The following is a 22,125-nucleotide window of genomic DNA, read 5'->3' as shown; positions in this document are numbered from 1 at the left end:
ATTCTTCAAAGATACCCTGGTAATCCAGAGTTCTCGCGAGAGCACAAGTTGAATTTGCTCAGCGAGTTACTCTGGTGTCGAGTAATGATGCTCATTAAATATGCCCCTCGATCTGAGCTGCACCAATCACATCGGGTTATCTGATATAGGCGGGCCAGAGGCGAGCTAAACAGATGACGACAGCGATGTGCCGTCGAAGTCATCAGTAAACATTGCAAGGTGGCTATGGATGAACACCATTTGTCTGAAACGGCTTTGGCCACTACAATGATCGAGTTAGACTTGGCTTTTTTCCCAAAAGAGGAACAGAAGACGCCGCTCGAATCCTTCCTTTGCAAGAAGGGTGTTTTTGCTGTTTTGGTGACCGGAAAAGTCTAATGTACCAGTTAGCTCCGCTGGTAGTGTATGGGCTTTATTGTTGTGATTGGTCGTAGTGTTATCCAATTGCATGCAGTGAGATCTAAACCCTCGAGCTGGCCTATTTTCATTGACCGACCCCAGACCATTAATCTTTTAGATTTAGGTCTGGATTTCCAGGCAACTTCAAAGAAGGAAGATGTCTCATGTTCCCAGATAATACGTGTAGTTACAATATCTACCAGCAGGGGCGAACAGGCTGTTCAGTACTAACCACACCATGAGCCTGTGAAAATAAATACATATAGGCCTACTGTGAAAATCATCAAAATGTAAAAAAAAGTATTATGAATGTCCTTGTATTTTGAAAGCACACTATCACTGGGAGGAGACATTTCATACATTTATCTCTGGAGACAATAATGATTTCAATCACCTTCACTATGATAAATATTAAAGACATTTAATCAGAGTTAAGTGAGGAAATTGAGCTGCTGTAAAATAAAGTCTGTTGATATTTCCTGATCAAACACACTGAAGATCACTGAATAATATACTGACAGTTTTCACTGTAGCTTCTGGTGATGGTGATCAGATTGAATCTGAATCAAAATCAAAATCACATAACTATATTTGAACAGGTTATTAAAATATTTAATATTTAATGTACACATGAAAAAAGAGAAGATAAGTTTCCACATATCAGTTTTTAAAGCCTTTGACACCATGAACTAACATGTTTACCATGGTCAGCCACTAATTGGTGCTCTAGCTGACAAAAATGTCAGCTAGAGTTAAATCTGGAGATTAAAATTATTCTGAATTTCTTACATGTATTTTGTTCATTAACCCCTGATAAGAATCATTTTAATTATCCCATGATGATCAGCTCTCTCTGGTCGACCTTTGACCTTTTGACCTTCAGTCAAAATTAATCACACAATAACCCTAACCCTAACCCTTTGTCATACAGGATCAAAATAAGCATGCTTATTATAATCCTGTATGCCATAGGGTTATTAAAAAATAAAAATAAAAAATAGAACAGTGTATATATATATAGAGAATTTAGCATTTAAAAAATTCTACAATTCTAAATGGTTCAGGTTTGATGCCATGACATATATATATGAAGAGTTCAGATGCAAAAGCCTCTAAATGCCATCTGAAATTTTCTTATAGAATTATCATTTTTATCAAAGATAGTATATTTAAATTCAATAATTTCACTTAAATGGCAATGAAGATTACCTATTCATTGTCATTTAAGTGAAATTACTGAACTTAAATATACAAGCTTGATAAAAATGATCATTCTATAAGAAAATTTCAGATGGCATTTAGAGGCTTTTGCATCTGAACTCTTCATATATACACTGTTCTATTTTTTATTTTAATTTTTTTATGTAATGTATCGACATGGTATGATTATGTTATATAATGGAGATCTAAACGTAAATGGTCAGTATTTAAAACACAGTTTCCACTGCACTGGTCAGTTTCTGCTCTTGTTTTCACACTTCATCTCTCTCACACACGTTCACATGCAGAAAAGCAGAAGTATCTGCAGCTCTTTCACACTTTTAGCTCCTGACAGTTTCAGTTTCGTGAAGGACTGCTTATCAGCATTTATTTTATCAGAAGTACATTAAACCACAGCATGTTTACTGTCTCTGCACTTACAGTTCTTTTCTCTCATTTGATCATAGTTGATCATTTGCTACTATATTTTGCACAAATATGAAAGAATCAATTGTATTGATTGCTGTATTGACCTCATCTGTGGTTATTTTGCTGAAAATTATTTCATGGTGAGTCAGTTGACCGATGCACCTGATGCCTGTGGTTTAGTTAAATGTGGTTTGTGTGGACAGATCTGAGCCAAATGACACACAATAATTGGATTTTAACTGAACAATGGAGAGACATGATCAGGCCAAACATCTGTGGATCATGCGGTTCAACTGACATGAATGCAAACATGCTAAAATAGTGATGAGAGATAAAGATCAAAGCACGGGGTGGAATGCAAATTTTGTGTTCATGTGTCTGTGGTCATTTTTCTTTTCTTCACAGCTTCTCATATACCACTCAGTGTTTGTTTGTTTTTTCCACCACAGTGGACTACAACTTCTTAGAGCTAACAGTGTTTTTAGAAGAATCAACCACAGCCTTGGTGAGTTTATTGATTTAATGATAATGGTCAGTCATAGAATATTAAAATATATAGATTTTGAGAATCGGTTTCTCTCTCTTTCTTCATAGCCCTTATATTCAAAAGGACTTGTCGAGTTTGAATTATTTTAATTTTGGATGAACACATTTGCTTAATGAATGTAATAAACTTACAAACATGTTGAATTACTAGAAGCAAAAATAAATTATTTGTTTCACATGATTAAAATGAGTAGATGTGATTGGCAGCACACTGATTTTGATGGTATAATAGGATACTGTGTGTTGCATCATGAATTAGGGCTCTTCAGTGGCATCAATTGCATGTTTTTTCTTCTTTTTTTGTCTTTACATGTGCTACCAATGCTATTTTTTTTTTGTTATAGTTCTAATATACAGGCTTTGATCAGTCATGTAGCAAAATTCATTATCAAGACTGCTCATGTAAGTAAATAAAGAGGCAAATCAGCCCTGCACATGATTTTGGCTAAATTCTGGAATTACAATGAGTAATGTTGGATAGTCACTGTAATAGTGGAACAGAGTTATAGTCGATTAATAAACCAAGGGGCTTGAAGCAAACTGAAAGAGGGGCCCAAACCCAGGCGATACTGTTTGCATCGATGAGGTTTAGGGCCATAGGATGAAGAGTATGGCAGTTTGATTTATGTCAGATCTGGCCCTGTCAAAAAATAACCAATATTTTTCTGGTGTCCAAAACAAGTAAAACTCATCAACAGAAAGTCTTGTCTGGCACCCAAAACTCTATTCCACCTAGTCTTCTATCAGCCTAAGAGTTGGACTGAGAAAGCCAGGGAACAGCAGAATCAGGAGACAGAGTGATAATGATGATAAGAAGGCTAACAAGTTTATTGAATAATCTTAGTTGTATATGCATTTCAGTGCCCAGACTTCATTTGACCAGTACAAATCCAACATTTATTATAACAAAGCAAAAACACTGAAACCTTTAAAAAACTTTAAAACCATTAAAAACCTGGAAATGGAGACATTCTCCTTTCTCCTACATGAAGACAAACATCCCTTTAAACCACACAATCATAAGATTAAACAACAATAGCAAGGAAATAAGTAATATAAAAACATTAAATGATATAAATAAACAATATCTAATAATAAAATGAATATATAATAAATTGTATAAATCAAATGAAAAAAATATTAAATGATAATTGGTATAAATCAAGTAACAAATGTATGGTTGCTCTCTTGACACACACACACACAGGTTGCTATTGAGAATACTGTGGCGAGCAGGACGAGGCCGAGGGCCGTGAGAGGGCGGCATGAGGTCTCGAATCTCTCACGGAGGAGCGGAAGCATAAAGGAGGAGCGACGACAGTGAGAGATTCGAGCCGCCCTCTCACGGCCCTCGGTCTCGTCAGAGACACAAAGTAATAAATTATCTTACCACTTTGCGTATTTTTTTTTTGTAGAATGTTGGATCAGCATATAACTGTTGGAAGTTATCTCTTCCCCACGCTCAATTGTTTCTACAATACAGTAAAATGCTAAACTCTTAGACCCAGTGTCACAGACCGGGCTTAGATTAAGCCAAGATTAGGTTTTAGTACAATTAGGACATTTAAGTAACATTTCTAAAAATCAGTTACTAATGTACATATTGAGACAAATCAATGGCAGTGACTTATTTTAAGATATATCAGTGCAAGTTGCTTTCTGTTAAAACAGCTCAAACATGCATTTTAGTCTGGGACTAGACTCAAGCCTCATCTGTGAAAATCTTCAATATCTAATATATATATATATATATATATATATATATATATATATATATATATATATATATATATATATAAAGTTTTAAAATATTCCACTGTTTTATACCTGGCGTCATATAGTTGCATACTGGAATGTCTTTGTTTTTTACCAAATATTTGGATTACATGGATTTTTGGAGTTGACATCAGTTTAAACTAATAGTCAAATTGTCAAATATTTAACACTATTCTTTTGCTGTCTTGCAAACACCGGTATTTCCTTTGGGAAATGCAAATGTAGTTATAACTTGCCTTGTTGTCCTGATTTTTTAATCTTCCTGTATATACAGGTCATCACAATAGATCCTATGACCAGAAAAGTTACAGTAGCACCAGCAATTATCAGCACATCAGTGATCTGTGTTTCATGTTTGGTATCGTTTACAGTACCGTTCTGTGCTGTTATGACAGAGAAACAGGTATTAGTATAAGATTGTTTTAGTCTGATTTGTAACAAACATTTATCCGTGCACATCATTTACATTTTTTTTATTCACATATGCACATATAATGTAAGTTAAGGGTGTGATGAAAGTATCTCTTGATTGCATTAAACATTCTCTGTCATCATTTTAAATGTATATTTTATCTTATAAATACATTTTTCATTTCTGTAAATAATGTTATTTAGTTTCTTCATGCCACATCACGCACATACATGTATTCAACTAATAAACCTGTAAAACTGTGAAATTCACCAGCCAAATTTTCAACATTTTTACACTCTTCATGTTCTTCATGTTTTCCCTCTTGCTATTGGCAGCTAACTACATTAGCTATAAGTCTCTTTGCAAAGTACAACAACAATATATTAGTGGGTGCAGAATCTTGCCGCTTTGGAACAGTCCAATCAACAGCTGGTATACCTGCGCATGTGTGACAGATTTGAGGGATGTTGTCCAGCAGATGTGTGGTCTGGTTGCTGATGGGATTGTTCAGCACACAGCTGTAGGTGTTTTTATCCTGATATTCCACCTCCAGAGGTAGAGAGAGACTGATGCTGAGATCACACACACTGATGCTGGACAATACACTGATTCCTGCGTACCAGGAGAGATTCGCCCTTGACACATTCATCACTGAACACAGCAATGATGATGATGATGATGATGATGATGATGATGAAGGACAGTATCTGCCAATGACAGGAATGGGCAGAGGAGCTGGAAAATATTAAAGCATAATTCAGCAAAAAAAATTGTTGCCCCAGTGGCTGTCTCTAAAATTAAATTAAATAAAAAAAGGACATTTTTAACAATATATTATAAATATGCATTACAGCAGTATATAGGGCCTTTTAACACCTGGTTGCTTCATGCATTTTCTCTGATCGGATATCTATCTTATTTGTTAAAGCAGTTCCATTTATACTTGGCCACATAAATGTATCTCTGCAAAATGAAAAAAAAACAAAAACATGAAAAACCATTCCCTTCAATTCCCGTGCTATAGGCTATGCAAATTTAACGGAGTTCACCTCAACAACAGCAACAGATATGAGCTGCATTTTATTTATCATCAGCTATTTTCAAGATTAAAGACCATAATAGGAGAGAGTAGCATCAACACTGGTAAGATTAGTCTCACTACTTTTAATGAAGATGATTGTGTTTTGAGCATCTGCTTCATTTGCGGCAGTTTGTGCGTTGGCTTGCTTAAGAGATAGACCTACTGTACTCTGCTGCGATGAGTGTTGCAGTAGCGCTGTCATATCTGGCTGTAACATGTCATGTTGATGTTGTCTACAACACTCTCTAACACATTTATTTTTTAACATTCTGGGAGAAGTAAAATTTGTATATGTGGTTTCAATAACCAGATGCATTTACACTTTCCAGTTTCATCCCAGACCACCTCCAGAAGTGGTTTGAGTGATCGAATTTGAAAAGCAATCTTGAAAGTAATTCGGTGGGCATTTACTCCTGATCTTTTCATGATCGGATAGATATCCGATCAGAGAAAACTAATGAAGTGACCAGGTTTAAAAAGTTTTTGTATATTAATATTAAAATGTAATGGCGTATTTCTGGCACGATTTTTCCACCCAAACTAGTTAAGCACAAATTTCGCCCTGCAGCAAATTTAATTGGTTAAGGTTAGGGTGAAGGGTAGGGTTAGTATTTGTTGTAGCATTGTGTAGCCCAGGGGTATCCAAACCTGTTCCTGGAGGGCCACTGTCCTGCAGAGTCCAGCTATCAATCCTAATTTAAAACACCTGAATCAGCAAATCAAGCTCTTCAGGATTACCAACCTGTGTCCCAATTCAGAGGCTGCATCCTTCGAAGGCTGAATGAGCCACAGCGGCACAAAAAAGGCTCATTCAAAGGCGGCCTTCGTTTCCCCGGGAAATGAAGGATAGAACAGAATTCATTGCGTGCCAGTGACAACAGGATGATTTTTTTAAAGAATTTGCCAGATTACACTTTTTAATGTTAGTATTGTGTTTAAAGATCTAATAATACAAAAATTAAAGTATTTTTTTTTTTATAAAATATAATATATATATATATATATATATATATATATATATATATATATATATATATATATACAGGGTGAAGTTTGAGAAAATTTTCATATAGTACTGTTTCAGCAGATCACAAAACTCATGATTCAGATAATTTTTTGGATCAACGAGAAAAAAATTATTGGGGGTGGGGGCAAATGTAACCTTGCTATTTTTCCTCTTCTGCACAGGAATGGTTCAAAATCATCTAAATGTGTTAATTGTCCAGACAGAACACATACAAATTATAAACTTTCACTCTATGATGGTTAAACTTTACAATTAATCTGCTAATCACATGCGCAACCATGAGGCCTGGTCCGTATCACGGATAAACTGCGATCCATTAACCCCTCTTACAGAGTCTGGACAGGACCTGTTATTACATTCTCTCTTGCTTTAATCTGCAGGAATGCCTGCACATCATTAGTTGCTGTATATGTAATATGCATTTGTGTAAATTATGGAATTATATTATTTAATTTGTATGGTTACCCATTAAGTCTGATTATGTACAGAGTGCAAAAGGGATTATGTAGGCTATGTTATTTTTTCATATGTGCAACATGTTGTCAAAACTAATGGTTAATACCGGTAATACCAGAAATAAGTAATATTCCACATTCTCAGACATGTTTTTCCACCCATCATTTTCCGTAATAATTGTGTCTATATGTGGTCAGACACATATTGTATAAAGTTGGACCTGCTGTCGTGCTGACACTACAAGAGACAGATCATGTGAGCTCTATTCTGTCTTCACTATTGGTAGTTGCTGCTGAAAGTCTTTTCTCATTAGTTAAACTTTGTCTACTTTGTCTCAGCCTGGTGGGTAATAGCCACATATACTGTAGTCGCAAATGGTTACTATTGGTCTTGTTGCAGCAGCCAGCTCTCATTGAAGCAACATGTTTATCTCATCTCTTGTACATAAACTCCAGTGTCTGTGGTTCTCATGTTCTTGATGGTCAGAGATCCAGTCTGAGGATTCAGCTGCAGTCTGTCTCTGAATCTCACAGCACTATCATTATATGAGATCGGATGACTTGTTATATTGATTGTAGCTATTACTGCACCTGTAAATGACCACACTAACTTATCATTTTTCTGTTCTTCAGTAGGATCAGGGTTTAGAGTGACAGAATCTCCCTCCTTCACTGGCACAGTCTTCACTTCATCTTTATCAGCACCAAACACTCCTGCAGAACAACAGACACTGTTACTCAATCATACATTAAGTTCTCATGTGGTTGGTTCACTAAAGCACTTTATATAAATACAGAAATATATAAAATATATATATATACATATAAACATATATATATATATATATACAGAATCTTTAAAACAGCGTCTCAGCTTCTCCAGAAAGAGTGCACAAGCTCTGATATTGGCACATCTGTTTCAAATGTAACTGTTTAAAAATGACACTATGTTAGATGTGGGCCGGATCTGGGCTGACACTATGTTAGATTTGGGCCGGATCTGGGCTGACACTATGTTAGATTTGGGCCGGATCTGGGCTGACACTATGTTGCTGTCTGGGGAGAGCGCTTGAGGAGAAAAGAGGGGCTGCAGAGCTGTACTTCACTTCCTGAGGACAGTCCTAAATAGCATCACTTTCTCCCTCACACATAAAACATTCTTATGTGCATAAGTAATTTTTTTAATTTGCTCTATGTTTGTTGAGAGTAAAATTACATTATAATATGTTTAAATTTCAGTGCTAGATTCATTGATAGATTCATTTAGTTAGAATTGAAAAATGTTGTACATAGTTGGCTGTTCAGGCAACTAAAATAGTGTTCACAAATTCTAGCTGCATGTTTTTTTTTTGTTTTTTTTTTTGGCTTGTGCATTACTACAATAAGTAAACTACTGTTTAAGACAGACCAGAACATTTTGAAATTAAATGCACTTTGAGGTGGTAATAAGATGTTAAGCTTTGAATGTACTAAAAAAATAGAAAATAATAATTTATTATTATTGGCTTGTGCCTATTGTTAAATAAACCATTTTTGAGAATTGAATTTTCTTGTGCCTTATTTGTTCACATGGTTTGGGTAAGATTAGGCTGGGTTATGGCTCAGTTTTGGGGTTTCTGGTTAAAGGGTGGTGTCGATATGGTTAACTTATGCCTGAGAATTGGTACCAATAATAAAACTTGTATTGGCCCAGTTCAGGGCCAGTTAAAGGTGACTAACTGGCTGAGATTCGGGCCAGTTATGGCCCATGTGTGACCCTTGTATTTAATCCAGTTCTGGGCCACTTCAGGGCCATCATTCTTTGCGGTACTTGGGCCGAGGGAAAAGTGATTGTTTGGTCCGGAGCTGGGCCAGAAAAAATTTGCTATGTGGGGTTACGTGTATTCGCCTGTTGGAATCTATTGTGATAATTAAACCTTTGTTATTATTTGTACCTTCGTGTTTGCCTTCTTCATCTTCCTGGAGACGTTACAGCTACCTTATTGCTGATTATCATTAATTACAAATACATGATCAGTTGCATTGCACCTGTCATGATTGCATCAACCTGCTGTCCTCCCTGGGTCTTATTATATGATTGTGCAAGAATAAAATTATTACATTTGAATGAACAAATTTTGGGTATTTCAGTGTTTCCTTAGTTATTGAGCCACAGAAAATCTCTGGTCCAGTAGAGAACCTGTAAATTGCTCTTATTGTGATTGGGGTTGTTACACAAGTGAGCATGAAATTTCTTCCAAACCTGCCATCAAGTGGCCTATTTGATCTGTCATTTCACCATTGCACTGACTCAGTTTTGTTTGTTTGTTCGATAGAAACATCTTTTCTCTGCCCAAGTCATGCAATAAATCTGACATGCAACCAGTTAACAGATCAAATATTCACATATCGCTGTGATCTCCCAGATGAAGGTTAGTTTTAAAGTAACCAACATTTTAACCATTTGCGAAGGACACATAATTGTATCCTTATTTAGTTACTTAGTGTTTGGCAATGAAGGGCGTACTTTGCATCAGCAATACTGATTTAATGACAAACAAGTAATTCATAAGAAGACAACTGATGGCACCTGTATTTATAGCAACTTTATTTATTTATTTTTCTTGCACAACCAACGAATTTAACAGTAGCAAGCTAAAGTTAACTGTGGGGCAGCTGCTTGGTTTAATAAAACAAACACCAAAACTTAACATGTTAAAAATAATAGCAATTTATGCAAAAAAAAAAAAAAAAAAAAAAAATGGAAAGCTGGCAGCCTACATGTTTCTGACCAACTTTTTCCATATGGATCAATTTTCTGTTCTGAGTCGACACAAATCAGAGGCCACATTTCTATGATGTAGATTTCTTACAATGTATTTTACAGTATTTTAAAAATACAAAAATACAAAACATTAAAGTATTTTGATATAAAATATGGAGCCATTTTCATCAACCCTATACCCAAACCCATTTATATTTTGCAAGTTAAGTAACGGCAAAAAATAGGCTAATCTTGGTAAAAAAAACAAAAAAAAAACAATAATAATAATAATAATAAAGTACTTCCTGAAAATCTTTTTTTTTTTTTTTTGGTCATAAAATGTACAATGTGCTCACGTTCACATGCTACTTCTCGTGTCGTGTGAGCTCAAAAATGTAATGCGAGTTTATGATATTGATGACATCACCACATATCTTTTCTTACTGACTCTAACTGACCCTTGCATTACAACACTCCCCGGTCTCCCCTCGAGAAGCACCATTGGTTTCACTTGGTGGCGCACGTAAGCTTATTTACGTTCCCCTGTTGTGGGCGTGTTCTTAAGAGAACGCGCAAGCAAATGGCAGCTACTGAAGATTTTAGTGTACGGTCTTCAAAACGGAATGGATTATTTCAAAAGGGTAAAATTGTCTCATTGAATAACTGTAATTACAATTCACATTTTTAAAACATTTCGTAATTTGCGTAATGAATTTTTTTTTTTTTGCCTTTTTGAGACAACAAGCGAAGCGAAACTTAAAATGTAGTCAACATTTTGATTAAACATAAAATAATGAATGCTCTTAAAATAAGTGAGACGCAACGGCAGTGTAGCCTAATAAATCAATCTTATGAAGGAGAGGAGGGTAAAGTTTGCATGAATAGGTGAGATGTTATTATGTTTAGCCTATGTCCACAGTCTGTATATTAATTACGCTGTGAGTTATGTTCCGATGAATTATTTAGTATTTATCTATTGAAATGTGTTGGTGATCACATAGTTAGGGTTATTTTATAGGTTTTGACTGTATTTTTGATCAAGTGGGCTGATGGAGCCTTTATGAACATTTAAAATTATGAACAGTAGGCTATATTAATAATAATAATAAAATATTATTATGCAGTATTTCATTTTTTTATTGCTAGTATGCTTCAGGTTAAATGACATTTGGATCATAAGTACAAATGCAAGAAAAAAAGTTTCTAAATTTCAGAAGTTTCTAAAGTGTCCCCACTTTAACAATAACATGAGCCTATATCATATTAAACATCACATTAACTGACTGTACAAAGTTTATGTTCAAGCTGGAATTTGGAAAGGCCACAATGACCTGTGTGACGTAAAAAGGAAGGGCGTATTACAGTGTAGCCTATAACATACATCAACATGCATTGCACTTGAGTAATTTGTTCTCTGTCTTCGTTTTAGAACATTGCTTTAGAAAACCACATTTTCCTAAACAGTTTTTGTCACATGACAGTAAACTTTAAGCTTGATACATTAATTTGTTTGCGATTATTGAACAAATTAAGGTTTTGTTGGGATTTAAATTTGTTAAAAAAGGATTAAAAAAAAGTAATATCAAGTGTTCTTATTTCAGAATGTTCTGCAAACTCTTTAAGAAAATGGCTCATGCATTTGTTGTGATTTGTTTATGGCATCTGATTGGTAAGTTATGATTTTTTTTTTTTTTTTTGTATAGCCAGTGTTTAAATGTACAGTATTCAGTAGTAGGTCTATCATCAGATAACAGTAGTAGGCCTATAATCCGAAATCCCCATAAAATCGAGTCAGTTATTTTACACCGCAACCACCTTTTATGTAGCCTACTTTCTCAAAAACTTTTCACTGGAACAGAGCTTTTAATTACTTTTTGGTTAGCCAGGAAATACAACGTTGTTTCCCCTTTTTCTTAAACGTTTCTTTTTGATCGTTACTTGAATTTTGTTTCAATACTGCATTAAATGTGGGGATAAATGAATGAGTGACTGATACTGTGGTCTTGTCTTCACAGAGGTTAACCAAAAGCTAATAAATATTCTAAGTAAGGGATAATGTATTATTATTATTACCATGTAGGCTACCAGCCGGTTGTTCTCTCAAAACAACCCCCGACAGGGTGATGAGGACCCCGACGCAAATTACGCCACACATAATTATGGAGATATCAGATACTGATTTCCGATTAAACTGTTTTACAGTTTTTCTCAGTCGCTTTGGTGCATTTCTCACATCACTATTTACATTTGCACAACAGTTAGTTCAACCTCCACAACATTTAGTCATTTGTGCACATCATAGTATCAGTTTCTCATTCCTTCCAACAAATTGCAAATGTTTTTGGACATGCATCAAATACTTTCATACAACTCTCTGCTGTTTTATAACATTATCATTTGCTTATGTCATGTCAGTCAAAATTAACTATACTTGTGAATGCTGAATAGTCATTCCATATAAAACTAATAGTCCTAATTTCATTGCTTGAGTCATAACATACAAAAATGTTGAACTAGTTGTCAAAATCTGTCATTAAAAAAAAAAAAAAAAAAAAAAAAATCCTAAAAAAGTCTCCTAAATTTAACAATTTGCAATTGAGCAAGAGATGATATTCGCTGTGATGTAGATGAAATTATGTGACCAGACAGAGAGGAACCTCTGGATGTGCATGAATGATTACAGTCCTATGTATGTTGTATGTTCAGTTCCAATACAGTATATAGGCCTACTGCAATATTGTGTACAGTTGTGCACAGGGAGTTTATGTTTGTTGTAAATAATGGTGTATTTTTTCTTTTGCACAATGCTGTGAACAAATTAGAATTGCAAAGAGCATATGCAGTAAAAATGTGAAACATACATATTCAGTGTCTTGTACTCAGTTACCTCATAAATACAGTAATGTGTAACTTTACTGTATTTTTTCAAATGGCTGTGCAAATAGTATATAGTGCTGTCTTGAGCATTTTCAGGTAGTGTCACCAAGATCTGACTTTTATCATTGGAAAACATTTACAGAGTAAACTGTCATAATGAAAACATGACTAAGCCATTTGACTATCTTGTTCATAAACGATGGTGTCACGACTTTTTATTTTGATGACACTGACACTTTCATTGACATAAATACTTGATTTTGAGGAATGGGCTATCCATTTTGAGCAAGTGACACGCTTTCGCAGGTTATCAACTAGGTTTTGCAGTTTGTACTAATTGTTTTGAGAACTGCATTAACTGTTGTGCAAATGTAGTGTTATGAGAAATGCACCAAAGCGACTGAGAAAAACTGTATTTTGATGACACTGACACTTTCATTGACATAAATACTTGCTTTTGAGGAATGGGCTTTCCATTTTGAGCAAGTGACACGCTTTTGCAGGTTATCAACTAGGTTTTGCAGTTTGTACTAATTGTTTTGAGAACTGCATTAACTGTTGTGCAAATGTAAATAGTGTTATGAGAAATGCACCAAAGCGACTGAGAAAAACTGTAAAATCGTACGGTTCGTACCTATTTGTATTTTAATCCAACAGTGGACAAAAAAGTAGTCACAAAATGGCAGCAGCTGCTTTTATATGAAGCAAGAGAGAGCGAGTCCGCGATGGATGGCATAATTAAATAACTGTGCACAAAATATTGATTCGACTGAGTTTTAATAATTTATCAGCGCACCAAATTCAAAACTTCCTAGCAATCTCTAGCGCTGCTGACTTCAGGAACCCAGATGAGCTTGTGTTAACTGCTTTGAAAAATTGTTTCTGGGAATAACTTTCCGTGGGATATGGTGCGATTGACCAATCGGAATCAAGTATACAGAGCCGTCTAATAAAACTTTAGAGATATCTTGCTTAAAGAGGAGAGTGGTTACTTTTTTAGGATCTCCATCCAAATAACCTCCTGTTCCTCAACAAGGTGCGAACTCTCTAGGTCTATGTCCCTGTTTATGCAAATTCCCATTGTTAGCTCATGTCTCCATTTGGAGGGGGTTTCTGTCTTGGTCTGGTATTTAAATAAATGTTGCAAAGGGCTCAGGGCTATTTGTTTTAGGATCAGCCCGTAATGCTGAGTGTAAGGTATGCATCTATTATTTTATACTTCAGAGCATTTGATGTTTTTTATTGATTATCTTTAAATTGATTATGTAATTTGCATAATACTATATTAGGACATACTAATACTGTATTAGGACATATTAAAAATATCATCTGGTCCTTAGCAGGTCTTAAAATGAGGTAAATACAACTCCAGATGAACAACAACACATGACATGCTACACCATGCCATTATTTATTTAACAAAAACTAGGCCAAAATGGAAAAGCCATGTGTGAAAAGACTAAGTGTACACCCCATGATTTAATAGCTTGTAGAACCACATTTAGCCGCAATAAGTTGAAGGAATCGTTTTCTGTATAACAGTATCAGTCTCTCGCATCATTATGGATGAATTTTGGCCCACTTTTCTCCATTAAGTTGCTTCAGTTCATTGAGGTTTGCGGGCATTTGTTTATGCACAGCTCTCTGAAGGTCCTGCCACAGCACTTTAGTTGGGTCGAGGTCTGGACTTTGACTGGGCCACTGCAATACCTCAATCAATACTGCATTGATTCTTTTCTTTTTCAGACATTCCTTTGTAGATTTGCTGGTGTTTGTGAATCCTATCCACAACTTTCCTGTGAGTCTTAATGGGCGTCGCCATGACACTCGATACTTCCTGTTGCCGGTATCTCAGTTCCGGTTTAGCGTAACGCTTAATGAAGCTTGCACACAAGGGATACTCGCGTCGCGTTACAAACGGGTGAAACTGATTACTGACTAGTAGTAATGCTGACAGATTAAGCAATGGCTCCTTGTGGCTCAACGTGTACTGTTGTCAGGTGCACAAACAACACGCGAAAACTGAAGGATTTTATGAATGGGAGCTGTTTCCAACATAAACGGACCCTCTACGCAGAAAGAGTGTTTATAACGCTACTTAGAAAAAACTGCAGTACAACTGTATATATATTTTTAAGTGGTATGTTTATTGTTTTCAATAATTTGAAAATTAATTTGAGAATTAACTTGAATGTGCAGCAATTTGTACAAATAGAGAGTATGTTGGCCTACTATATTTGTTGTAGCCATTAAATAAGAGCATTTAGTTTCATATTTGTTCAAATATTATAATGTAATTTTTTCCATCTATGTTGTTGATTATGAAAAGTGAACACCATGATCATCTTCATCTTTGCAGCAGACACTGACAGAAAACACTATAGTTCATTAATAAAAATCAATGCACGCGTGTCACTAGATTTACAAATGCACATCTTGCTTATTGCACGCACACTCGGCACACATATGATGTCAAAATAATGAGATATTGTGTTGAAATAACATTATTAATAATAATTAATCTTTAATAATATTTGATTGAATGCCGAATGTTGTGCTTGTTCAATTTAATAAAATTAATACTTTAATTGTGATCATTAAAATAGTTAAATATTAAGTGGCCAATTTTTGCTCATTTATTAAAATTATTTATATAATATATATAGCACCCCCTCAGCACACGTTAAAAAAAAATATCTGGCGCCGCCCCTGGTTATAACGGCCCACGTATTAAAAATGATTGGGTCTAAATTAGGCTCGGGCTCATACAGTTAATGTGTCGGACCGGGCTCGAACACAACGGGCTCAGGTAGGGTCGGGCTTGATTTTTTGGGCCCGATCTAAGCTCTACTCCTCATTATCCAAGCAAATTGTTTGGGCTTGTTGAGGCTCTCTGATAGCGGTATATTCAGGCTGGCTAACGTAAACCGGAAGTTCGTTACCGGCTTGTTCTACGTTGCCATAGCCATAGATATCATATAAAGGCTAGATGTCTGAAGGCAGAGTCACTTCCGGCATCACCGGCGGCCATCTTACCACAGGGCTCTGTGAATTAAGGTGAGTGAGCAGCACGCACACAAATCCTCTTATCTCGCTGAAATCTGGACGGATTTACAAACGGTTTGGTTTCTTACAAACGTTATTAACGTGGCTATAGGCTAATTCTGAATGCTTAAACATTTTGAACATAATTATTCATATGTATGCAGTATAAAAGCTACATCTCTGACGTTTATAACAAACCAAACCGTTTGAAAATCAGTAGAAAATTGAGCAAGTTATGGTTATTTAAAAGTACATGCACCATGTTATGAGTGAGCGAGCACCCTGTGGTAAGATGGCCGCCGTGTGCGGATGTCGAGCTCCATTGGCCAGCAGCGCGGACGAGACATCTAGCCTTCGTATGATATCTATGGCCATAGCGATCACGGGAAAGGTCAGAGTTCGGGAAAGTCGTGGATTGCATGACACAATTTCAGCCAAGCTTTAGCAAGCAAAATCATCAACCCTCCATCAGCGTGATGGACAATTGGTGTGAGGTGTTTGTGCTGATATGCTGTGTTTGGTTTTCTGTGCATAATGGCCAACATACTTTGGTCTTGTCTGTCAAACAAAATTGTTGCAGAAGTCTTGAGGTTTGTTCAGATGCAACTCTGCAAATCAAAGCCGCGCTGACATGTTCATTTTAGAGAGAAGGCTTTCTCCTGGCAACCATTCCAAATTATTTTTCTAATTGTACTGTGTTGCGGAAATTATCTATAGTTGCGAGACTGCAATGGAAACCAAACACATTTGTCTTTGTAGTACTTTATTCTTGCAAGAAGTCCATTCACATACAGATTTCAGAGTTTTCTGTTGCCAAGAGCAACCCCACCTAGTGCGGGCTGCCTTTTCACACATCACTCACACCTCACCCTGCTGTTTTCCTGTTATGTTAATTCAGAAAGAGGATCTATACCATATAAAGACATTTTATTGTCTTATTCTCTTGACCCAGGAAACCTGCTAAATTTGTTTGTGCATAATATAAATTAATTTTAGTTCAATTCTAAATTACATTCTAATACATTACAACCAAGTGTTATTGTTTTAATTTAAAATGACTTAGATATTCGAGATTTAACAAACCTATATTATCTAAATTGCCTAAATGTCAAAATTAGTACAATAACTACATCGTGAAAATATCTTTATAGAAAAATCCTAATCCATGGTTTTACGACAAATAAAACCAAAAACATAACCACAAATTAACCATGATTTTGCTACACTAACCAGTTTAACCATGGTATTTGTAGTAAAACTCTGGTTAAACAAATGGTAATCAAACTGCCAAAAAACGTGGTTAGTTACTATACTTTTACTATATTAAAACCATTGTTCATTTTCATTTGGGAAAAACATCACTCATGATAATGTAATAACATGTTCACTATAAAACGATGTGAATATTTATCTGCTAAATTACTACTGCTACTTTATAATAGATAATGATTTTCTTTAGCATGCAGTATTTTGAGTGTTGATAGTAATGCAGGTGCTTGCAGTTTAATGCTTAACTAAGTGAACAAAGACAAAACGGTAAACCCCGGCTCGATCGGCGCAATGGAGGCATACGGTCAGCGGGGAAGGTCTCTGCGTGTTACTGTCTTTTCTCCTGGCAAAGTATTTTTGATTAAATGAAATACATTTTCCCATATGTATTTTCGCGTTATTTCATCTGACTCCATAAATGAAAAGGTTTTAATGAAATCTGTGCATTAATGCAAAAGTGAGCGAATGTTTGACTATTTACTTTTTACTCTTTATCGAAAATAATGTCGATTAGAATAAAGTCAGATATTTACTATTTATTATGTCAGGTAAATGTATCATGCCAATTTCATAATCAGTTCAAAGATAATCAATACAAAATATCAAATGCTCTGGAATAAAGAGAAGAGATGTGTTAGAAATAAAGTTCATTCCAACACGAAGTGCCTTTTCTTTCCGTCCTTTATTTGGTAGTGAATGAATAAAACAAAAGAAAAGAGACCAGCCTGGGAAGCTTAAGAGATAAAGCTTAGCTCCCCAGTATTCTACACAAAGAATATAATGAGAATATAGAGGGAGTATCATTATCTTGACCAATAAAATCATACATGACATCATAGGTATCATATATACTGTTGTATAACATAACTATAAATGGTCAATATCCGATACAGTTTTCTTTAGGTCCTTTAGATCCGAAGGGCTTCTGCAACACACAATACATAGAAAACACACACATCTCTCTCCCCCTTTCTACATTGGGGTGCTTCTTAATATGAAACAGATGTTTCCTTACGTACACACAAAAGGAATGTGCAAACCAGGCCTTTTCGTCTGGACACAATTTATGCTATGGACAAAAGCTATTACATGGACAAAGCTGAGACGAAGAAAATACATTTCTAACAAGATGCGAACCTGACATTAGGAAACACATGATGCCGAGAGTCCCGGCTGCTCTCAGCATTAATGGGCTGATCTGAGGTACAGAATCGCGCTGATCCTCTGGTTGTATTTCATTATATAGACAGAAACTTCTTTCACATGGAAACATTTGCTAACAATGGGAATTTGCATTCGGAATTAACACCTTTCGAGAGCAGGAGGCCATAGAGACCCACCCTCCTCTGTGTGCAAGTTATCTCTAAACTCTTAAAAACCTTATTACCTTTTGTTTTACTTATTTGGGAATCAGACCTCTTTACCAGTTGCACTGAGACATTTCAAATGATACCAAACATGTATAATACTGAATGATAATTATTCATATCAAACAATATAGATTTTTGGGTGAATTTTGGTAATCTCAGCATGAGGGAGGAGGGATGGGGGAAGAGGGGAAGAAATGTAGATTAGGATTTCTTAGGTGAGACTTACGTCTCAAATGATGGTGCTACTTTCACAAGAGAGAGTTAAAATGTTCATTTCCAGAAAGGTCCTTTGTCCTCTCAGGGAGTGATCATTCCTCAAGTAGAATGCCTGTACGCCAGAACCTGCGCTGAATTCCCTTTATAAATCCCAGTTGGTGAAAGATTTTATTTATTCCTTATCTTATTCATCCCCGAAATAACCATATATGGAGCTACAACACCTAGTTTTACTATGCATTTCCTCAGCTGCATATCATTTGCATATGCATATTCTGTCATGATTGCTAGCGGAGAAATGGGTGGATCCAAATGCAGCAACAGTACTCAGGGCAGTCCAAATCATCGTCATCCATGCAAGCGTCTAAGTTATCATAATCAGAATCGTAGTCGTCCATGCCAGTGTCGAAAACCATTTAATCCGTCAGAATAACAATAAAACAAAACAAGCAAGAACAAAAACTAGAACAGACTAGAAACAGACCTTAGTGTAGACGAGTGACATATAATAATGACTCCGTGACATGAACTAAAACAACAGGATATTTATGCACAGACACTAACAACATAAATGGGAACAGCTGGGTGTAATCACAAGTGATGGGAACAAACAAGGAATCATGGGAAATGTGGTTCCAGGAAGAATGGAGACTGGAAAGAAGGGACCTCTAGTGACACCCAGTGGAACACAACAGACACTGTGACATAACAACCCCCCCCCCCCCCCCCCCCCACTACGGAGCGGCTACCAAACGCTCCACGACAGCAAACAAAACTCGACAAAAGTCCAAGAGGGAGATGGAAGTGTGGGGGAACAGGGGTAGGGACGGAGGGTCAGGACCATGGGAGGGAATAGACATAGGGGATGAAAGTTCATCGGGCGGCCAGGGCGGAGACTCTCCCTCGGGCGACCAGGGTGGAGACGACAGTCCATCGGGCGGCCAGGGCGGAGACGACAGTCTATCGGGCGGCCAGGGCGGAGACTCTCCCTCGGGCGACCAGGGCGGAACAGACAGTCCATCGGGCGGCCACGGCGGAGACGACCCCTCGGGCGGCCACGGCGGAGACGACACCTCGGGCGGCCCAGGAACAGGAACAGACACCACCGGCTCAGGAACTGGAACAGACACCACTGGCTCAAGAACTGGAGGCCCAGGAACAGGAACAGACACCACTGGCTCAGGAACTGGAACAGACACCACCGTCTCAGGAACTGGAACAGACACCACCGGCTCAGGAACTGGAACAGACACCACAGGCTCAGGAACTAGAACAGACTCCACCGGCTCAGGAACTGGAACAGACACCACTGGCTCAGGAACTGGAGGCCCAGGAACAGGAACAGACACCACCGGCTCAGGAACTGGAACAGACACCACCGGCTCAGGAACTGGAACAGACACCACCGGCTCAGGAACTGGAACAGACACCACCGGCTCAGGAACAGACACCACCAGCTCAGGAACTGGAACAGACACCACCGGCCCAGGAACTGGAACAGACACCACCGGCCCAGGAACAGGAACAGACACCACCGGCCCAGGAACTGGAGGCCCAGGAACAGACACCACCAGCTCAGGAACAGGAACAGACACCACCGGCCCAGGAACAGGAACAGACACCACCGGCTCAGGAACTGGAGGCCCAGGAACAGACACCACCGGCTCAGGAACTGGAGGCCCAGGGACAGACACCACCGGCTCAGGAACAGGAACAGACACCACCGGCTCAGGAACTGGAGGCCCAGGAACAGGAACAGACACCACCGGCTCAGGAACTGGAACAGACACCACCGGCTCAGGAACTGGAACAGACACCACAGGCTCAGGAACTAGAACAGACTCCACCGGCTCAGGAACTGGAGGCCCAGGAACAGGAACAGACACCACCGGCTCAGGAACTGGAACAGACACCACCGGCTCAGGAACAGGAACAGACACCACTGGCTCAGGAACTGGAGGCCCAGGAACAGACACCACCGGCTCAGGAACAGGAATAGACACCACCGGCTCAGGAACTGGAACAGACACCACCGACTCAGGAACTGGAGGCCCATGAACAGACACCACCGGCTCAGGAACAGGAACAGACACCACAGGCTCAGGAACTGGAGGCTGGACGCCTGGGCGCCTGGGCGGTGCGTCAGGGACGGCAGTCCCTGTTCCACCGGAACTGGGACCACCAAACCCGGGCCCACCGGAACTGGGTTCACAGGAACTGTCACGGATGGGTTCTTCCCTCTCCTCCGTTTCGGGACCAGTGGTGAAGGCTTTCCTTTCCGCTGATTGTCGTCTGCCGTGGTCCTCTCTTCCTCCATAGTCCTTTGAGCGCACCTGGCGAAGTATTCCAGCAAGGAAATAGAAGATCCTTTCTCCTCTCCCTGAGGAAAAATCTCACTCCGCTGTATCCACATTATGGCTGGTTCATTCTGTCACGAAACAGTTAGCATGAGACGAGGATACAGATGCAGAGGAAATTTATTAGTGACATACAGACAAGGTTCCAAAGCTCAAAACACAGAGACTCCAGGAACAAGAAACTCGGACAACGAACCAGCATTTTTTCAACGAACCGTTTTTATTGGCAGCTTGCTTCTTAGATAGAGCATTACCGCCATCTACTGTGGGCAATGAATCAGAGACTTGTAATTTCCCTCATCCCAGACTATTCAGAACCTGGCCTTTCGATGTTGCTGCGTGTTCAGCTCCTCCATCTACAGCCCAGGTCCTTCCAGACTAGGGACGAGGGATAATAATAATAATAATAATACTATTAATACTACTACTACTAAAATTAATATTAATCCCAAAACTAATATTAAACTTTATATTCTATGAATTAACTGAGTGGTATTAAAGTTATTAATATATTATCACTTCCTACTGGATTTAAAAGTTCTTTTAATGTTAATTGCTGCACACCATTTTTCTTAAGTTCTTCAATTATTTTCCTTCTATCCTCAGTATATTTATTGCACTGAATGAGAACATGTTCTACTGTTTCTCTTACTCCACACCAATCACACAACCCTGTTGGATGTTTTCCTATTATATTTAATGTTGCATTAAGTCCCGTATGCCCCATCCTCAGTCTTGAAAGAACACAATCTACCTTCCTACTCCCTCTTGAATTCCTTCTTTTGTTTACCGATGATTGTATTGAATAAAGATGCCTACCTATTTGTTCATTATCCCAACGAGATTGCAATTTCTCTGTTATCTTCTTTCTAATTATTGACTTAAGTTCGGATTTACTATACAAAATCTGCATATCTATACCT

General features: G+C 37.7%; 2 protein-coding genes across 3 annotated transcripts in view; both read left to right on the top strand.

Annotated features, from left to right (window-relative positions):
- LOC311085769 (elastase-1-like) overlaps positions 1–22,125 on the top strand; it is a 262,685-nt gene that overhangs the window by 107,068 nt on the left and 133,492 nt on the right. The window lies entirely within an intron of this gene.
- The window catches only part of LOC311085759 (uncharacterized protein), a 31,461-nt gene continuing 19,949 nt past the window's right edge, over positions 10,614–22,125 (top strand). The window contains exons 1-2 of one of the 2 annotated variants that reach the window (XM_084118382.1): positions 10,614–10,709; positions 11,670–11,737. In XM_084118382.1, the coding sequence (XP_083974508.1) occupies positions 11,671–11,737 (67 nt within the window). In that variant the 5' untranslated portion in view covers positions 10,614–10,709; position 11,670. Of the gene's footprint in view, positions 10,954–11,669; positions 11,738–22,125 lie in introns of both variants that reach the window. The other variant, XM_084118381.1, reaches the window with a different exon arrangement.

This window comes from Abramis brama (genome assembly GCF_963993115.1).
Source record: "Abramis brama genome assembly, chromosome: 6".
NCBI lineage: Eukaryota > Metazoa > Chordata > Actinopteri > Cypriniformes > Leuciscidae > Abramis > Abramis brama.
This window is presented reverse-complemented; position numbering and strand designations above follow the sequence as displayed.